At 43.0% G+C, this 20,284-nt stretch overlaps 1 protein-coding gene across 4 annotated transcripts in view; it reads right to left on the reverse strand.

Annotated features, from left to right (window-relative positions):
• The window catches only part of SRPX2 (sushi repeat containing protein X-linked 2), a 66,914-nt gene that overhangs the window by 9,324 nt on the left and 37,306 nt on the right, over positions 1–20,284 (reverse strand). For 3 of the 4 annotated variants that reach the window (XM_033945133.1, XM_033945134.1, XM_033945132.1), the window contains exons 3-9: positions 15,606–15,689; positions 14,712–14,903; positions 11,221–11,397; positions 9,061–9,187; positions 8,119–8,240; positions 5,070–5,249; positions 1,979–2,112 (exon numbers count right to left, since the gene is read on the reverse strand). In XM_033945133.1, the coding sequence (XP_033801024.1) occupies positions 1,979–2,112; positions 5,070–5,249; positions 8,119–8,240; positions 9,061–9,187; positions 11,221–11,397; positions 14,712–14,903; positions 15,606–15,689 (1,016 nt within the window). The remainder of the gene's footprint in view (positions 1–1,978; positions 2,113–5,069; positions 5,250–8,118; positions 8,241–9,060; positions 9,188–11,220; positions 11,398–14,711; positions 14,904–15,605; positions 15,690–20,284) is intronic. The other variant, XM_033945135.1, reaches the window with a different exon arrangement.

Consider the following 20,284-nt stretch of genomic DNA (forward strand, 5'->3'; position numbering starts at 1 on the left):
CAATGTAGTCCTTTCCCACCTCATGAAGCCCCCGTTTGAACCACTCAACAGGGCCCCTCTGAAGTATCTCACCTGGAAAGTGCTTTTCCTTGTAGCCCTTACGTCCGCTCGCAGAGTCAGCGAACTCCAGGCATTGATGGCGGACCCACCATTCACAGTATTCCATGACAAGGTGGTCCTCCGCACTCACCCGAAATTCCTGCCTAAGGTGGTCTCCGAATTTCATCTCAACCAATCCATTGTACTTCCAGTATTCTTCCCTAAGCCTCATTCTCACCACGGAGAATCGGCCCTTCACACTCTAGACTGCAAACGTGCCTTGGCTTTCTACCTGGATCGCACCAAGCCACACAGAACCACTCCTCAACTTTTTGTCTCCTTCGATCCTAACAAGTTGGGAAGACCCGTATCAAAGCGCACCATCTCTAATTGGATGGCGGCTTGTATCTCTTTCTGCTATGCCCAGGCTGGATTATCACTTCCTTGTAAGGTCACAGCCCATAAGGTCAGAGCAATGGCAGCCTCAGTAGCATTCCTCAGATCAACACCAATCGAGGAAATTTGCAAGGCTGCCACCTGGTCCTCGGTTCACACATTCACCTCACATTATTGTCTGGATACCCTCTCCAGACGGGATGGACAGTTTGGCCAACCAGTATTGAAAAATTTATTCTCTTAAGTCGCCAACTCCCCCTCCATCCCACTGAGGTTAGCTTGGAGGTCACCCACTAGTGAGAATACCTGCCTGCTTGTCCTGGGATAAAGCAATGTTACTTACCGTAACAGTTGTTATCCAGGGACAGCAGGCAGCTATTCTCACGTCCCACCCACCTCCCCTGGGTTGGCTTCTCAGGCTAGCTACCTGAACTGAGGAGACACGCCCGGATCTCCGGGTAGGAAGGCACCGGCGCATGCGCGGTGCGGGCATCTAGAAACTTTAAGTTTCTACAAGCAACACGTGCTTGTGAGACGTCCGTACCGGGGCTCTGTCTGATGACATCACCCACTAGTGAGAATAGCTGCCTGCTGTCCCTGGATAACAACTGTTACGGTAAGTAACATTGCTTTATAGATCTGGTAGCCTACAGAAAACAAATTTAGGTTCTGCTCTTTGTATGTGGTGAAATAAGGATAACATCAACATAGCAGGATGGAGCTCTATGGTTTCCAGGCACACTCTGGGAAGTCAGGAGATGTTATCACCTGCAGACAGAGCTCCATGGACTAGATTCACTAAGCTTTGAGAGACTTCTCCGAATAGTTTGCGAGTCTTCTCTGATCCCGACCCGATTCACTAACCTTCTGGCTGATCGGATCCGCACATGCAAATGAGGGGAAATGGCATGCAAAGTAGGAAAGGAAGCGATTCAATAAACCAACGAAGGAACACCGATTGGGCTGGCCGATCCAAAAAGAAGTGACTGCTGAGGACCAGTCACTCACGTCCTCTCCGACTGTCCTGCTCTCTGCTGACCTGAAATCCCAGCCCTGCAGCCCTCAAACCATCAAAATAAAAAATATCTCCCTTGTGCAAAAGGCACCCTGTTCTCTGCTCTGTTTATAACCCGTGGGTTTAAAACGGGGCTGCACTACGCCGTGTTCTGCTAGTTATTCCAGTCTGGCTGCAAAGTGTGTTCTGTTATGATTTTCATGGGGCGAGCGAGTGCAGCCATCCCCCCCCCTCCTGTTTTGACCTCAAGCTTGTGCGGAGAGCAAGTGCAAGCGCGAATCGCATTTCCAGGCAGAGAGGATGGTCTACGCATGCGTCTGGATCGCTTGTGGGCGTGTGTCTGAACAGATCATTTACATAGGGACTCTTTAGTGAATCGATCGCCCGGCAAGACTCGGACACGGATCACCCACGGATCGGATCAGAAAGGTGAGTTTAGTGAATCTAGGCCCATGTCTAGCACTTTTGGGAATCAGGAGATACCCTAATCTTTGGGATATTTTCTGAGGTGTCAGTAGCTGCACTCACCTGCAAAATTGTGTTTTGTAGTTTATAGAAGCGGTCTGAGGATTCAGGCGCGGAAACCAAGAGAAGTCGGCGTTTCTCAAAGAACTGATCCATAAATGCCTCAGCTGAGTTCACGCCAACATTTATCTTCATGGCTAGGGAATGGAGAGAAAAGGGAAAAGCAGAGAGCACTGAAGTCAAGAGCAAATGAGGAAAGGGTCTCCAAGTGTTCAATGTTCATACACACCTACTGTGCCTCAGTGATTCAAGCTCTGGCATGAGATATTAATTCAGTCACAATTTTGGTATTCACAATGATGATTTCACATGTAAGAACTGGGGCCTAGTCATACTGCAGTAGAATAGAATTTAAATTACCGTACATAATTCAGCAGTGGGCTAAAGTGTCCCTTGAGCAGATGATCCTGGTAAACTGAGATCTGCCCTAGTAATGCATTCTGCAGTGCACGCTGGGATCAGTGTTGCTCTAGCGTCCTGTTACCTCCAGACAGCAGTCAGCACACAGAAATGTAGTCCTATGCAAAATCACTTTTCCTGCTTTCACAACATCATAAACAAATATATCCTATTTCAGCTCTAGCCTGCACGGAAACTAGGGATTCTGGCACCACAACTGTAAAGGCAATCCAGCAGCAACCTCCATTTGCTACAAGGAAAATAAACAATAAGATTTGTTTTGTGAATCGCTGCCTGCCTACATTTTAATGCCGCTCCCCCTCATTTGCATGCCTGGATCAGATTGGATCGGAGGATGATCAGGACAGATGTTAGTGAATCGGGCCGGAGGAAAATCGGGTCGCAAAGGGGTCGCGAACCGATCGATACACAATTGGTTTGCTTAGTGAATCTAGCCCTATGTGTTTGAAAGAAGTGATAGTAACTTCCACCTTGAAGAAAGAAGGACCAGACAGAAAAAGTTGAACAAATTTTAAACCAATCTCAAATCTCCCCCATGTTGGCTAAATTGATAGAAAAATGTGTCATTAGCCAATTGCAGGGATTTTTAGAGGATAACAAGTCATTGGATGATGTACAGGCAGAATTTTGAATTGGGATTGGTACAGAGACTTTATTAATGGCAATGTTGGATCAAATCTATTTCATCTGGATAAAGGTACAAGAGTTTTGCCTTTATCACTGAATGTATCTGTATTATTTTAGTAGAATGTATTTTATTATTCGAGAGGTGTCAAAGTTTGGGAACTGATCGTATTGCACTAAAGCAGGTCATCGCCTTTTTTTGAAGGGAGACGATATAGGGGGTTTTGGTATGATCTATATTTTTTGAAGTCCATCCATCGTTACATCATCTTCACTGGTTTCTAATTAATGAACAATTTTTATTTCAATTATGAACTGCTTTAATTATTTTCATTAACATGGAGTTGATATCTAAAACTTGTTCAAATAAATAAAGTTGTTATTTTATTTAAGTGTTTTGTAAAAAAAATATGTGTGGTTATCACCTACAGAGATGAGTGGATTATCTTTGGTATTGTATTCACTATACAAATGCTGGTGATTCCATAGTGTATCTCATGACTTCAGTTCTGGGGAAGATGGCGGAAGCGCTGATAAAAGACAGCATCGATGAGCATCTAGAAAGGAATAAACTGATGAAAACAAGCCAACATGACTTCTGCAAGGGAAGATCGTGCCTAACGAACTTATTACACTTCTTTGAAGGAATTAACAAACAAATGGACAAAGGGGACCCCATAGACATCGTATACTTAGATTTCCAAAAAGCCTTTGACAAGGTACCCCCATGAACGCCTACTACGGAAACTGAAGAACATAGATGGATCAAAAATTGGTTGGCGGATAGGAAGCAAAAGGTAGGAGTGAAGGGCCACTTCTCTGACTGGAGGAGGGTCATGAGTGGTGTTCTGCAGGGGTCAGTACTCAGACCGCTGCTGTTCAATGTATATAAATGATCTAGAAACAGGGATGAAGTGCGAAGTAATAAAATTTGCAGACGACACCAAACTATTTAGTGGAGTTGGGACTAAAGGGGACTGTGAGGATTTACAAAGGGACCTGAACAAACTAGAAGAGTGGGTGACGAGATGGCAGATGAAGTTTAATGTAGAGAAATGTAAAGTCTTGCATGTAGGAAACAGAAACCCGAAGTACAGTTATACGATGGGAGGGCTGCTAATGGGTGAAAGTACCCTAGAAAAGGACTTGAGGGTACTAGTGGACAAGACAATGAAGCCGTCGGCACAGTGCACAGCGGCCTCTAAGAAGGCGAATAGAATGCTAGGTATTATCAAGAAAGGTATTACAACCAGAAAGAAAGAAGTTATCCTGCCGTTGTATCGGGTGATAGTGCGCCCGCACCTGGAGTACTGTGTCCAATATTGGTCACCGTACCTTAAGAAGGATATGGCGTTACTCGAGAGGGTTCAGAAAAGAGCGACGCAATTGATAAATGGTTTGGAAAACCTTTCATATGCTGAAAGATTAGAGAAACTGGGGCTCTTTTCCCTGGAATAGCAGAGGCTTAAAGGGGACATGATAGAGACTTACAAGATCATGAAGGGCATAGAAAAAGTGGAGAAGGACAGATTCTTCAAACTTTCGAAAACTACAAGAACAAGAGGGCATTCGGAAAAATTAAGAAGGGACAGATTCAGAACCAATGCTAGGAAGTTCTTCTTCACCCAAAGTGTGGTGCACACTTGGAATGCGCTTCCAGAGGGTGTGATAGGACAGAGTACGGTATTGGGGTTCAAGAAGGGATTAGATGATTTACTGAAGGAAAAGGGGATAGAGGATTACTATACAGGTCCTGGACCTGTATGGGCCACCGCATGAATGGACTGCAGGGCATGATGGACCTCTGGTCTGACCCAGCAGAGGTACTGCTTAGGTTCTTATGTTCTAGATTTCGTAAAAGGTACTACCACTTCAATGCACACAAATGTTATTTACTGCAAGTCCCATTTTATTCAATAAGATCTGTTTGCTAATAACATGCACTAACAGCATTAGTGTGAACTAATAAATCTAGCTCTTTGACATCCTGCAAGAAGACATGCATTAATCCTCTGTATTCTGGAAGAGGGGATAAGAATCTGGCACTTACGCACACAGATGGGCTGGGAACCTGCCCATACTTGGCTGAAGAGACACACCCGGGAGGGGAGTCCTTGGCGATCATAGCCTCCATCACAGAAATAATTGCAGGTGGCACCATAGTTATTGCCTGCCGAAGTGCAAGTGATGTAACCATGGAGGGGTGGTTTCAGAACAGGGCATCTTCTCACTGTGAAAAGAGGACAAAGCGTATGGTAAGTGTATTGTAAGCAGACGCTGGCCATGGTTCTGTTACCCTTTCCAGCTTCCACAGGGTAACCTAAAGCAATTCACAACTCTTCAGTGTTCAGGTTTCTAGGTAAGCACCACAGGATAATACACTTGTTTCCATGTCAAATAAATTCTGATTGTTAAAATGAGGGGTGAAATTATCATGGAACTCTACATAGTGGGAGGGAAGGAATGCTGGTTTCATAGGTATGTAGAGGAACAAAGAGAATAAGAATTGCCGTACTGGGACAGACCAAAGATCCATCAAGCTCCGTATCTAATCTAAGCTAATTCTTAGATATACTAAATAATCTCCTAAAAACAGGAGCTCAATTCGGTTTCCAACAGTGGCCAACCCAGGTCCCAAGTACCTAGCTATATCCCAAATAGTAAAACAGATTTTATGCAGATTATCCTAGGAATAAGCAGTGGATTTCCCCAATCCATCTCAATAATGGCCTACAGACTTCTCTTTTAGGAAATTATCCAAACCTTTTTTAAACCCTGATATGCTAACTGATTTCACCACATTCTCTGGCAACGAATTTCAGAGTTTAATTACACACTGTGTGAAGAAATATTTTCTCCAGTTTGTTTTAAATCTACTACTTAGTAGCTTCATCACATGCCCCCTAATAAGAACATAAGGATTGCCATACTGGGACAGACCAAAGGTCCATCAATCCCATTATATTTAAGGATCAACAACTTTTCTGTTTAGGGATTATATAATAGTAAGCCAGTGCAAATTCCACAGGTGCTTTTATCTTTAGAGTCTGCATTTGTAAGCAAAATATCCTGGGAGTTATGTTTTGGTTCTAGCCAATGGAACAATTATACACACAGAGAACTGTGTCTGGTTTTTGGCACAAAAATACACATGCAAATCAGAACTGCATGTGAGATTTAATTGTTCATTCTCCAGGAAATGCCTCAATATGCTCATTGTTGGGGCAGGGCATGTATCTGTGTATGCACAGAAAGCTGGCAATAATCAGTGCATTTGCATAGATAAAACAGCATTTTTATCTATGGATAAGGCTTTTATTATTGCCCTTCAGAATTCAACCAGTTGAAAGCATATGTCATTAAGACATCTTTATCTTGCCCCCTACATAGTATCCAGCAGGGAGAAGAGAAGATCTGGAAGTGCTGAGAATAGGTAGACTAGGGCACTGCATATAATCTTTGGGCCTGCAACGGTTATGTTTATGTTTATTTAAGATTTCATATACCGCTCTTGCATTTTATTGGCCTATGCGGTTTACAATGTATCAAACTAAAATGAAATTAGGTACTTGAGAAAAACTATCCTATCTATCCTGAAGGCTCACAATCTAGCTAAAGTTAGTTAGTTAGTTGGTAAACCACTCATAGCTGTGAGGTGAATTAACCCCAGATATTCAATGCTGAGGCACCTCCAGCCTCTAAAACCGAATATCAGTATTAATGCAAAAACCCGGAAATGAACCAAAAACCGGTGGCTGGTTAACTCAAGGGATAAAATTAGGATAACCTTTTTGCTGTCCTAAATTTATCTGCATACAAAGAGGGTATTTTACAAAGCTGTGGAAGAAAGGCAGTGGCATAGCAAGAGGGGACAGGAGGGGCGGACTGCCACAAGCATTGTCTTGGCAGAAGCACCGGACCCTCTCCTCCTCTCTGCCCACCCACTTCTTCAAATCTTTGCCAGAAGCATATTTTACCTGCTATTTGTGCTGCTGAGCTGACCTCAGCTTTCCTTCTGACATCACTTCCTGGTCATGGGAACAGGAAATGACATCGGAGAGAGAGCAGAAGCTCACTGTCAGTGAAGATTTGAAGAGGTATGCAGGGAGGGAACATGTGGGGGTGCAGCGTGGTGACACCAGCACCTCCTTCCCTCGCTATGCCACTGGCCCCAGACCACCCCTAACCTAGCTGGTTAGAGAATGGCCAGTTAAAGCCAATATTCAGCAGCACTTCCCGGTTAAATGCCGCAGAATATCAGCAGCCAGTCAGCTCAGTAGGATTGAACTGAGCAGGAGCCTCTCCTGCCTTGTTAAACCTCTTGGAATATTGATCCCTTTATAATTTGCTGCAGTATGGAGCCATCATTACATAGAAAGGGCAGTGTGACAGAATAAAGCTACAGTTTGCAGAAAAGCTCACCCTTCCTAAAGAAAAGGACAAAGGAGGGAGAGGTTGTAATGGTGGTGCTCATAGTACAGACAGAAAACAAGAACTAGTTGATCTGGTGATAATGACCACAAGTCACCTTTTAATAAAGGCCAAGGAAATATGTGGGGTTTGTTTTTTTTTAAGAAAATTGAGATCTGAAAGAAAACACTATACTTTTTTGAAAAAAAAAAGATCTCTGTGATGTGTACTCTGAATAGTAAAGTATTCTCATATAGTTCACTTTGCCATACAACAATTGCTCAGAGCTGTGTGCAATTGTGATAACTTAAAGGTTATTTTATGCTTATTTAGATTTGTGCGCTCTCTAAAACTACACAAATATATTTGAAGCAAAAAAAAACATCATCTGTTTCAAGGAACCCACTGAGATTTTTGCATAACTTGAGTGAAATAAAGTTAAGGTGGTTGTGCTTCAACACTCGAAAGAACTGTCAATATGACAGGAGCTCCCAAAAGCGCATGTTTTCATTCATTTATTGTTGTTCACTCATGCTTCTTCAGTATTTGTTCAAGGTAATTACATTCAGGTACAGCACATATTTCCATGTCCCCAGAGGGTTTGCAGACTAAGTCTATGACTGGTTCAAGGTCACAAGGAACATTAGTGGGATCTGAATCCTAGCTTCTCTGGTCCTAATGGTCCCTACCTTGTACCTTGACAGTGAACTTGCAGCTGGCTTTGTTGTAGGCTCGATCATAAGCAGTGTAGCGGATAATCTGTTCCCCCTCTGGGAGTTCTGAACCAGGTTCTGGACCTCGCAGTTTCACTCTGGAGAACAAACAAATAAATATACACCACCAAATAATAAAAAGTAAGAATGGAAATGGCACGTTGTCCCTTTTTTTCCTCTCTTCTCTTTCCTGAGGAATAATATCTTGGGTCATAAGCCCTATCTAGTCTCTCCTGTTTAATTTCTGCTTCAGTACCATTGATGCCAGTTGCTCTCTTTCTCATCACATCTCCACAACTGGATTTAACTCTCTACTTATCCCATGCTTGCTTTCTTGAATTCCATTATTGCTTTTCTCTCCAGCACCTCCGTTCCTCTTGGAGCCTGACACAGTGACCTAAAGTACATTCTTTCCTGTGAAAAAAGTTTTTCTTGTGAATTTACTTACCTTACACTGTTTGATTTTTTTGCCACCAAACCAGCCCAAAGCAAATTATCTAACCCTTCATTTAAAAAAGCAACAAAACCAGTATACCTAAAGGATTTAATTCCTGCAAGTCCTTTCCTGGAAATACACCTAATAAAGCCATGCTTTCATACATTTTAAAACATTTTCTTGGCATTGGATTTGACATAGATCCAATTACTTATTTGAGTATCTTTCAAACATTTGAATATGTCTATCTTAAATTCCCTGTTTCCTCTGAGTCTAAGCCATAAAGTTTTAGGTCTTTACACCTCATCTCATATAGCTTTCAATGTAGGTATGTACCATTTTGGTAGCCATTTTCTGGACCCTCTACCACTACTCTCTTTATCTCCTGTCAAAGCTAAAAGCTGCAGAATTGGACACAGCATTCTAGATGTTGTCTCAATGATTGACGTACAAAACATTCCTGAAAGTCATTTGACTCTCACCTTGTGATGATGCCATCAGCAGAATCTTTTGCTTGTGGTAGGTTCCAGTTCACCAGCGCCGTTAGCTTATTAGGCTCAGCCACCTTTTCTCGGGAGGGAGGGCACTGAATCTTTGGAGGTTCAATGTCTTCAAAAATAAAACAATATATCCAGAATAAACTCCAGGAAAGCACCGATATAAACCAGAGCAAATATCTCAAAATTAAACCCCAAGGGAAATGGTGATATTTTCCAGAGCAGATATCCAGAAAAACCTAAGGCCAATTTTCCCAATTGTCCTTATGGATTGCTTTCTCAGATGGACTCTCATTATTTCTGATTTAGTTATGCTGACGACATCACAATTATTATTCCACATCCCTCTTTACTCTCCAATATTACTCAAACTATTACTGAAGTATTTGAACTAATTGAGGATTGGATGTTGGAATTCAGACTAAAATTGAATTCAGAAAAAACTAAATTCTTTTTTGCCTCGCCCCATCAGAATTCATATGAGGATTCTATTACTATCAGGACTATGCAATATCCAGTTTGTTCTTCGGTTAAAATATTGGGAGTTATTTTAGATCAGAATCTAACTATGCAGAAACAAGTTGATATGGTAGTTCGCAAGGCTTTCCATACTTTATGGAAACTGTGGACTCTCAGAGCTTATTTTGATATCTCTGCATTTTGATATCTCCACTTTGAACTTCACGGTATAGCGGTATATAAGAAATAAATTATTATTATTAAGTCACTGGTGCAATCATTGGTATTAGGACACCTAGACTATTGCAATATTGTTTATTTAGCGAGGGTAAAGAAGAATATTTCCAGACTGCGACTCATACAGAACACAGTGGTGAGATTAATTTATGGTCTGAGAAAGCATGATCACATATCCCCTTTTTATCGTGAATTGCATTGGCTGCCCATGTTATCTTCAAGTTTGGTTGTATCTATTACAGAATTATAACAGGTCAGGCTCCTTCATATCTGTTGGATGTATTCATAGTCTCCAAGCTAAAAAGCTCTCGTAAAGCTCATGCTCTTTTCATCTATCAGTCAGTAAAGGATTGTAAATTTAAAAGATATCACAAGCGTACGCCTTCATATCAAGCCGCTGGTCTGGGATAAAGATTTTAAGCAACTATTCTCTGTATCTGTTTCATAAGTGGATTTCAGAAGGCATCTAAAGAATTATTTGTTTTTTAGATTCTTCGGTAACTAATCTCCTTAAGAATTTCATTTGTGATATAGATTAATCTTTTGTAAACCGTATAGATCCTCATGGTTATGTGGTCTATAAGTTGATTTTATGCTATGTTATTTAAAGACTTCCTTTTCCAGAGTTTGTTGGTGTTTCTTGGCTTTCTTTCTATCTGCCTGTCTGTCTTAATAGAATGTAAGCTTCATAAAGCAGGGATTATCTATTAAAGATACACAGCCAAAATAATTTTATTTTGTTTAGTTTCCCATTTTGTTTATTGGAATTTTCATTTTGTTGTTTTTTGTTCATTTGGGATAAAATCAAAACTAGTGTGCATGAAAGGCCCAGTATAGGGTTTTCCTATTCTCAGGCAAAAACCAACATGAAATGACTTAGGGAAAATGTTGACATTTTCCATATCATTTCAAATGAATGTATTACCTTTAAGGATCAGGCTGGCGACCAAGACTGAGAAATTTAAGAACTTGTGGAAAGGACAAATGTTTGTTCTAGCTTTTGGGGGATAATTTTGGTCAAGTATGATTGGCTAGCCAAATGCAGGTCAATAGTAGGAATTATGTGCTATTATTTGGATATTTGTTATGTTGTTTTAAAAAAGTTTTATGATTTTTTTGTAATATTATGCATGTTTTATTGTGATCTGCATTGGAAGCGACTGCAGAATAAATGGTTTTGCATGTTCTGTCATAAAATAACTGACGAATGGATAGGATTGTAAGAAGATGTTGCTGAGATAATTGTAGTGAACGCGAGGTTTCTTAGGGGATCAGAAGTCCCCCAGTATAGGCCTGAAAACTACTTTACTAGAGCAAATATCCTAGATAAACTCCAGGGGTAAGTGATACACATCAGATCAGATATCCAGGATACACTCCAGGTAAGCTGTGATATACATATCATGACAGACTCTATGCAGTAGTAAGACTTGTATATGTGGAATTTACCTACACAGATTGGCTCAGTGCCACTCCATGTCCCGTCCTCCATGCAGGTTCGACTGCGATCCCCCTCAATGAGGTACCCGGGAGCACAGGTGTAATCGCAGCGCGAGTCTACATGTACTCCAATGGAACAGTAGTAGGAGCCGTTTGGCAATGCTGGTAGCACATGGCAGCGAATTCCTGGAAGACAAATAACATCAGCAAGTTTATTTAAAACGTAGAGATCAATCTGGAGCATCATAGACTTTTTTCTTATATGACAAGCATTGGGGTAAATAACAGTAGCGAGTAGGAGGAAAATATATTAACATACTTACATTAAGGAAGGAGAGAGAAGTGGGAGGGTATAGGAGGGATTGGGGGGAATGAAACTTGATGTTAGAAGAGTATCTGAATGTTTTAAAGCATAGTTTTGTGATATGTGGCTATTTGTAATGTTCTGTTATTTTTAAATAAATAACAGGGGGGGGGGAAATAAATGATATCAGTACCACAGGAGAGTCTAATGATCCACAAACATGAAGCAGTATAAAAAAGAAAGTAGATTTCACACGAACAGCTGAAGTATAAACGAAGTCCTTTTAGTTTAAACAGAACACTAGAGAAACAACATAAAGAAGTCTATTCAATAATTTTGTGTCAGAACAACATTATGTTACCCCAACCTCTATTCTCCATCCAAAATACCCCCTTTTCTTTATCCCCCTTTACCCCTCAGTATGTCAGAGCAAAGTCCTTGACATGTAGAAGATATGGACTCTTATAACCCTCTCCAGTTAAATGTATCCTACCCTTCCCCCTAATCCCCGCCCCACTTCCCCATATTACCCTCCCTTCAAATATTTCAATGAGGGGATTATATATGCATATCTTTAAGAATATTACTTCTAATCTTAGGAAAGAAGTCCTTTTATTATAAAAATGTGCCTACTGTGGCCATGTTTCAGGGTTCAACTGCAATACAGTATATACTCTTATTAGTAAACAATCAACTAAAAAAAATATATAGCACATTTACATCAATGTATGATAAAATAAAAAAAGAAGTCAAACATTTATAGTGAGTAGGAACCAGCTGTCAGAATGTGCACAAAACAGGGCTCCTTTTACTATGCTGCGTTAGGGCTTTAACGCGGGAATAGCACACGCTAAACGTTAACACCAGCATTGAGCTGACATTAGTTCTAGCCACGTAGCGCGGGGTTAGCGCGCGCTATAAACGCTTGCGCACCTTAGTAAAAGAAGCCCATAGATTCTAGGAGGGGAGTGTTACATAGTGGTTAGAGCTGCTGCCTCGGTATCCTGAGATTGTGAGTTTGATCCCAGCCTGCTCCTTGTTGACTCTGGGCAAATCATAGAAATGTGATGGCAGATATAGGCCAAATGGACCATCTAGTCTGCTCATAAATCATTAGCACTCCACTGCCTCAGGTATTATAGTTAGATTGTGAGTCTGCCAGGCCAGATAGGAAAAATACCTAAAAGTACCTGATTACTGTTCAATATACAGGGCTATGCAATTGTGCCCAAACTCATGCGTCCATCTTTGAACAACCTATACAGAATCCAGTTTTGGCATATAGCATGTGACCAGTACACAGAATATTTATTGAGATTTATTAACCGCATTTATGAAGAGATTCACCCAAGACAGTATTCAGATACTCCAAGTATTTTCCCTATCTGTCCTGACAGGCTCACAATCTAACTGTGATACCTGGGGCAATGGATGATCAAATGACTTGCCCAGGGTCACAAAGAGTGGCATTGGGATCAAACCCACAACCTCAGGGTGCTGAGGCAGCAGCTCTAACCACTGTCACGCCTCCACTCCATACTAGAGTTGCGCGGGGACAGAAATCCCACCCGTCCCCGCCAAAGTCCCACCCGTCCCCACCCGTCCCTGTGAGGAATCCCACCCGTCCCCGCGAGGAATACCCCCGTCCCCACGAGGAATCCCCTCTATCCCTACCTGTCCCTATAAACTACAGAAATAGTTATTTCATTTAATTATGCTACTGCATTAAAGGCTCTGGTAGAAACCCATTTACAAATAAGCAAAAAGACTTTATTAATTTGGAAATATTAATTGGAAGAATACATACTTTGTAAACGGGTTTCTACCAGAGCCTCTAATGTTTATAAATTTTTATCAACACAACTAATATACTACTTTATCCTGAAGCAAAAAAAAAAAAAAAAGAATTTTTTTCCTACCTTTATTGCCTGGTTTCTGCTTTCCTCATGTTCTCATTCAATTCCTTCCATCCACTGTCTCTCTTCTCTCTGCATCTTCCATTTGCTCTGTTACTGTGCCTCTCCCTTTCTCCCCCCTTCCAAATTGATCCGGCGCCCATCTTCTTCCCTCCGCTCCCCTCATAGTCTGGCATCTCTGTCTTCTTCCCTGCCAGCGTCTTCTCCCCACTCTCTCTTCCCCATTTCCTTTCAGCGTCCTTCTCCCCCCATCTTCCCCATGTTCTGTCAGCATACTTCTCCCCCCTCTGTCTTCCACATGTGCTTTCAGTGTCCTTATCCCCCCTGTCTTCCCCATGTCCTTTCAGCGTCCTTCTCCCCCCTCTGTCTTCCCCATGTCCTTTCAGCGTCCTTTTCCACCCCCGTCTTTCCCATGTCCTTTCAGCGTCCTTCTCCACCCCTTTGTCTTCCCCATGTGCTTTCAGCGTCCTTCTCCACTCCTTTGTCTTCCCCAGTGCTTTCAGCTCCTTCCCCCCCTCAGTTTTACCTTAAGCGCCTTTTCCTCTCCACTCCACCTTTCCTCCCTTTCTCCCTCCCTGCCCCTTACCTTTGTGGCGCTTACCCGCCCGACTGACAACAGAACATGCCCAGTCCAACAAACCTCCCTGCCTTGTAGCCGCAAATCTAAATTACCTTCTTACAGCAGCTGGAGTATTGAAGCTGCTGTAAGAAAGTAATTTAGATTCGCGGCTACAGGGCAGGGAGGTTTGACGGACCGGGCCTATTGTCAGTCGGTCGGGAGACCTGGCTGGCTGTGCTGCACTCGGGGCGGACCACCCTCTGCCTTGTACCACTGCCTTTTCCCTGCCTGCCCTGCCGCAGCACACGAACGGAAGTCTTCACGATGTCAGCGCTGACATCAGGAAGACTTCCATTCGGCTGTGTGCGGCAGGGCTGAGGGCAGGTAGGGAGACGAGCCTCGCGGCTGAATACATCCAGCCCCGCAGGAACCCCGCGACCCTCGAAGGCGTCCCCACGGGATCCCCGTGACCCTAGGGGGCGATCCCACGGGATCCCCGTGACCCGAAGGGGGAACCCACGGGATCCCCGTGGGTCCCGCGGGATTCCCGTCGTCCCTGTTCCCGTGCAGCTCTCTACTCCATACTGCATGTTTGGGCATGTATAGTGTGAACCGTGTACAGGTTGGGATTCAGTCAATGTGGATTTATGCAGTGTTCTTCTAATGATGGTTTCGTTACTTCATACCAGGACAGTCATGCAGTGGCTTCACACATACTTACTTCGACAGTAGGCGATCCCTGACCAATGACGGCTTGCCAGGCACTGCACAGACCTGGGTCCTATCAGCCGGAATCCGTGGTCACATGACAGCAGGCAGCGCGTACCCAGGGTGCTGCGGTAATTCCCTCCCTGTGGAGAGTAACAAGCTGTCTCACCATCAGGGAGGTTTAAGCTGTAACACCATCGAGGGGCTAAAAACAGGGGGAGAGAAGAGTGATCAATACTCTGTTACATAAAACCTGGGGGGGGTGTTTGAGGGGGTTAGGGGAATATTATCTTTACATAGGTCAATCAGATTTCGTCCTTTCAAAAATCTAGAACTGAATCAAAGAAGAAAAGATGCACTCCCTAGATTTAAATTACTCCTATGGAAAAGCAGGACAGACAGACAGAGATAAGAGAGAGTGGCTTTTCAACCCTTCTCAAGAGACACGATTCTAGGGTATTTGCAGAATGCAAAGTATGAAGAAATTTGGAGTATATTTCAGATGTGAAAAAGGTTTCCTTTGGTGGTGAGTTTTGGAATTTGCTCATCATATTATGTAGGAACTGAACTGAAAACGCTTAGGATTCGCTCTTTGTAAAGGCCTCATAACCTTGCGCACCTCCCTGAATGCACTGCTCCTACTCAAGCATGGCTAGTTAGGAACTTCAGATACAGTACCTCGAGCAATGACCATCGTCACTGCTTTTAGTGACTTTAACCAAGTCAGCTGATACCCTCACTCTTTCTTTAGCACAAAACAGGAGACTCTGCCAACCTCTATGAAATGTCTGAACTGTAAATTCCAATTAGGCCTGACGCAGTTAGAGATACTCTCGTAAGCATATGGCCCACTAAAAGCTAAGTGGGACTGTCACTAGTTAGGAGAGGGGCAGCATGACTATCTTACCTCGGTGGTCCAGGACGGGAGTGCGGGGAGCCTCTTCAACATATACCTCATTGTGAAAGTTTTCATCAGAGGAGTACCCAGAACCTAAGAAGAAAGAGAAGATAGCAGATAAGACCCAACCTCTTATAGACTGTGGTTAAAGATTATGCTTATCATTTCATTTTTGTGTGCTTGCGCATTGCTCCATGATCAGGAAGTTCACAGAGGGTTTAGGCAGTATTATATGTCATAACGCGCAGGTGTTATTTGCACCACCTCCAAAGTCATCCACTTATTTCATAGAAACATGTTGGCAGATAAAGGCCAAATGGCCCATCCAGTCTGCCCATCCGCAGTAACCATTATCTCTTCCTCTCTCTAAGAGATCCCACGTACCTATCCCAGGCTTTCTTGAAATCAGACACAGTTTCTATCTCCACCACCTCTTCCGGGAGACTATTCCATGTATCTACCACCCTTTCTGTAAAAAAGTATTTCTTTAGATTACTCTTAACTTCATCCTATGCCTATTCCAGAGATTCCTTTCAAATGAAAGAGACTTGACTCATGCACATTTACACCACTTAGGTATTTAAAAGTCTCTATCATATCTCCCCTCTCCCACCTTTCCCCCAAAGTATATGGATTGAGATCTTTAAGTCTGTCCCCATACGCCTTATGATGAACACCATGCACCATTTTAGTAGCCTTCCTCTGGATTTCATATTATAATCCCTCTTTCTATTTAAAAAGAGTTTACTCTGAGATAAGCTTGATCATGGCATTTGCAGCAGAATTAGCTGTGGAAGGAATGAAGGGCCAGGGAATGAGTCTGTATATGCTTCTCTTCCAAGCTTCACCTCCTGTTAGGAAGAGTGTGGGAACTGCAGAGCTTGGGAAAGGAGCACATGCAAACTCCATCCCTGATCTCACAAGCCTTCTTAAGCACAGTGGTTAGAACAGGAGCGCTCTGTGTGGTCCAAGAGTAGCAGCAGCATGTAAGTAGCAGTTCAAGAGGTCCAAAGGAGGAACAAACCAGCAGCAATATCAACATGGTGAAAGGATGCAAAGAAGACTTTTAAAGAACGGATGCACAACAAGAAGGGATGGATTAAGGCCAACAATGGTGCTCCTCTGCCCTTCCGATTTTTATCTGACAAGACATTAAGACTCAATAAGTGCTGAGAAATATCATTATTGTATGAAACAAAACATTATATATTGGGGGCTGAACAATTGAAACGTTAATAATGTGATTAATGCATTGACGTTAAATAAAATTAACGGTATTAACGCAGTCAGGCCTACCTTCCTTCCCAGTTAATAGTATTCTTCATCTAACCAGTGCTCTGCACCAGAAGTGAAGTCAGGCAGAAGCCATATTCAGAGCTGCTTCTCTGCTGTTGCTGCCACTGTTCCCACTCCAGAGAGTCACCCTTGCCGCTGCTGCCCTCCCTGGAAAGTTGCCTTGCCGCTGCATGCCACTTGCCTCCAACTGCGGCTTCCTCTACTTGCCAACTGACACCGACACCACCGCAGTCCACTATATCCCCCCTCCTCTAACATTTCTTAGCCTGCCGGCAGTGCTAGCAATTAAAGTACTGCCTGCAGGCTAGCCAGCTCCAGTCTCTCACAATCTCTTCAGTTCCTGCTACACTGAAACAGGAAGTTACATCAGCTGTTCTGGTGTACTAGGAATTGAAGAGACTGCAAGAGACTGGATGGCTAGCCTTCTGGAAGTGCTCTGCTTTAAAAGCTAGCACTGCCATGAAAGTTTAGAGTGATGGAGGGAAGGAGGAGAGAGAGACCTGACCATGGGGAGAGGAGGGAGGGAGGGAGAGAAGAAGGAAGGAGAGATAGCTACCTTACCAGGGAGAGGGAAGGAGTGAGGAAGGAGAGATACCTTATCAGGGGGAGTGAGGGAGTGAGGAAGGAGAGAGAGAGAGAGATATGCCCAACCATGGGGGTGAGAGGGAGGGAAGAAGGACAGAGATACCCAACCACAGGGGATGGAGGGAGAATGGAAGGATGAAGAGAGTTACCCGTCCCTAATCTCATATGCCTTCTTAAGCATGGTGGTTAGAGCAGGGGGCACTCTGTGTGTTGCAACAGTAGCAGCAGCACAGTAGATAGCAGTTCAAGAGGTCCAAAGTAGGGTAGAAGGAAGGGAGAGATAGATACCGGACCACGGGAGGAGGGAGGGAGAGAGAGACCTGACCATGGGAGGAGGGAGGGGGATAGAAATAGAGATAACATACCATGGGGGAGAGAGGAAAGGAGCACAGGAAGATTTGCTGGGAGATAGATGTGCAGATGGGGGGGGGGGTCAGGGTGATGCTTGAGAGGGCCAGATTCTGGAAATAGAGATGGAAAAAATAAGCGAGATGGTAACAGAGGAGGGAAGTAGAGAACTGGTGAGCACAAAGTGATGGAGAGAGGGAGGAGGGAAGAGAGGGTACTTATAGAAGGGAATGGAAAGGAAATAGAGGGAGATGATGGTGCCCAATGATGGCAGGGAAGAGACAGAAACTAGACAGATTTAGAACCTACCCCAGCCTGCTCTACTTTGCCCAAGGATCTGCCCATAGCTCCACCCAGTCCTGCCCATAGCTCCATCTCTGGCACAGGCTGTTTTGTGGCCAGTGGCAAAGGAAGTGGCTTTCCTATCCAGCAACAGCAGGAAACGCCTTCATAAAACATCATCTCTTGGTGTGGTCATCTACCAATGGTGTTCTAAACACTCAAGCCCTAAAAGTCTTCTTGAGATAGGATAAAGCCTGTGATGCTGTGCAACTCCTTGCAACAAAGCCTCACACTGTACTGGGTCTGTGGTGATGCTAGTGGTAAATTCCATTATCATTTTAGGACTTCGCTTGGGTATGTTGTTAACCACTGTGTCTGTGGTGATGCCAGTAGCAGTCAGTGTTGTCACATTGAAGGTGGTGAATGACACAGCCGAGCGAGGTGTTAAACTGATAACTGACTTCACCACAGACCTAGTGCAGCGTGAGGCCTTGTTGCAAGGAATCGAATGGTTCATAGTCATTCACACGCGGGACTTCGGCGCACCGACATTGCAGCACAGAAAAATAGGTGCAAGACCTCAGCATGCCACCTAAAAAGGTACTTTTAAAGAGCTCCAATACAGGGTGTGAGTGGGGAACTCCCCCAGTTTACTTCATACTCTTCGCGCTGCCATTGGGGGGGTTGGGGGGTTGGAACCCTCCATTATAGAGTAAACTTAACTTTTTCCCAATTTTTTAGGAAAAAGTTAAGTTTTATCTATAATGTGGGGGGTTGCACCCCCCCCCCCAATGGCAGCACGAAGAGTATGAAGTAAAGTGGGGGGATTCCCTCCATACCCCCCGTCGGAGCTCTTTAAAAGTAACTTTTTAGGCGGCGCGCTGGGATCTTGTGCCGAATTGTTGGCTCTGCAATGTCGGCGTGCCGAAGTCTCGCATGCTTTTGTCCCATCACCGAATTGAACAGCCATTGGTAGGTGACTACACTAAAGTGTACGTGTTTAGCTATTAGCAAAGTATGTTACATTTATGTTATTTTCCACAATAAAGTACAGATATTGAAGGTTCATTTAATGAAATACTGCTAGACCTTTTGCATAAAATGTTTTTTAATCAATGTTTCATTGCTGAGTATGAAAACCTAAAACTTATAGCTATAATACCAAGAAATTTGTTCCATTAAGCAAAAGTAATAGCATATTTTAAGAAAAACAGAGCTTTATGTAATCAGTGTCTCTGAGTGACCCCGGGATGGGTTTTATATAATTAAAAAAAATATTTTCTGATCAAGCACAATCAAATTCATGGGAAAATCTTCAATTTGCACAGTTTTTCCAACTTTAGGTTTTTCTGATCTTAAAAAAATTGCTGCTGTGGCAGACGTCCCAAAGTTGAACTGGGAGGTTCTGGACACCGCTATTTTCAAATAAGGGCCCAGACAAGGGACTGAATGATGACATTCCAGAGGAATAAAGTCACATTTCCACTCTCCGCAAATTCCAACAACATGTTTCAGTTCTCTTCCCCCTTTCATTATTCTTTTACAATTCTGGTTTCCATCAGTAGATACATGAATATTTTCCTACATATCATATTAATACCAGATGTTCCTACCGGATTGGATAATGTCTTCTTACATATAAAATATCCATCTCACTGTTTCCAGAGCAGAGCAGCAGTGGGACAAAAAAGCCACCTTAGGTGAAACCAAGCAGATGGGACTTGATTTTATTCTGAGATGAGTTCCTGAATTCATGAATGAATGAGCAGACAGAACTCTTCAGAGTGCACAATCCTCCTGCATATATTACATTACATTAGAGATTTCTATTCCACCATTATCTTGCGGTTCAAGGCGGATTACAAAAGAGTAATAGATGGAGGGTTACAAAAGAACTCTGGTTATAATTAATCCAGGCCAGAGTTTAGGACTATAGTGGACTACTGTTAAGACAATTTGTGCTATATAAGTATTGGTCCCATTTTATGTAATGAGACCTTGTTACTAATAACAGCAAAATAACACACTTAACCTAAATTACCTATGACTAATGTATCCTGTAAACTGCATTTTATGTATATTGGTATTAGATACCTAGTATGTGTCAAGTAGGATAAAACTTGTACATATTGAAGAACCTTGCAATGGAACTATGGGAAATTGTAACCTGTAAACTG

This window comes from Geotrypetes seraphini, chromosome 5 (assembly GCF_902459505.1).
Source record: "Geotrypetes seraphini chromosome 5, aGeoSer1.1, whole genome shotgun sequence".
NCBI classification, from domain to species: domain Eukaryota; kingdom Metazoa; phylum Chordata; class Amphibia; order Gymnophiona; family Dermophiidae; genus Geotrypetes; species Geotrypetes seraphini.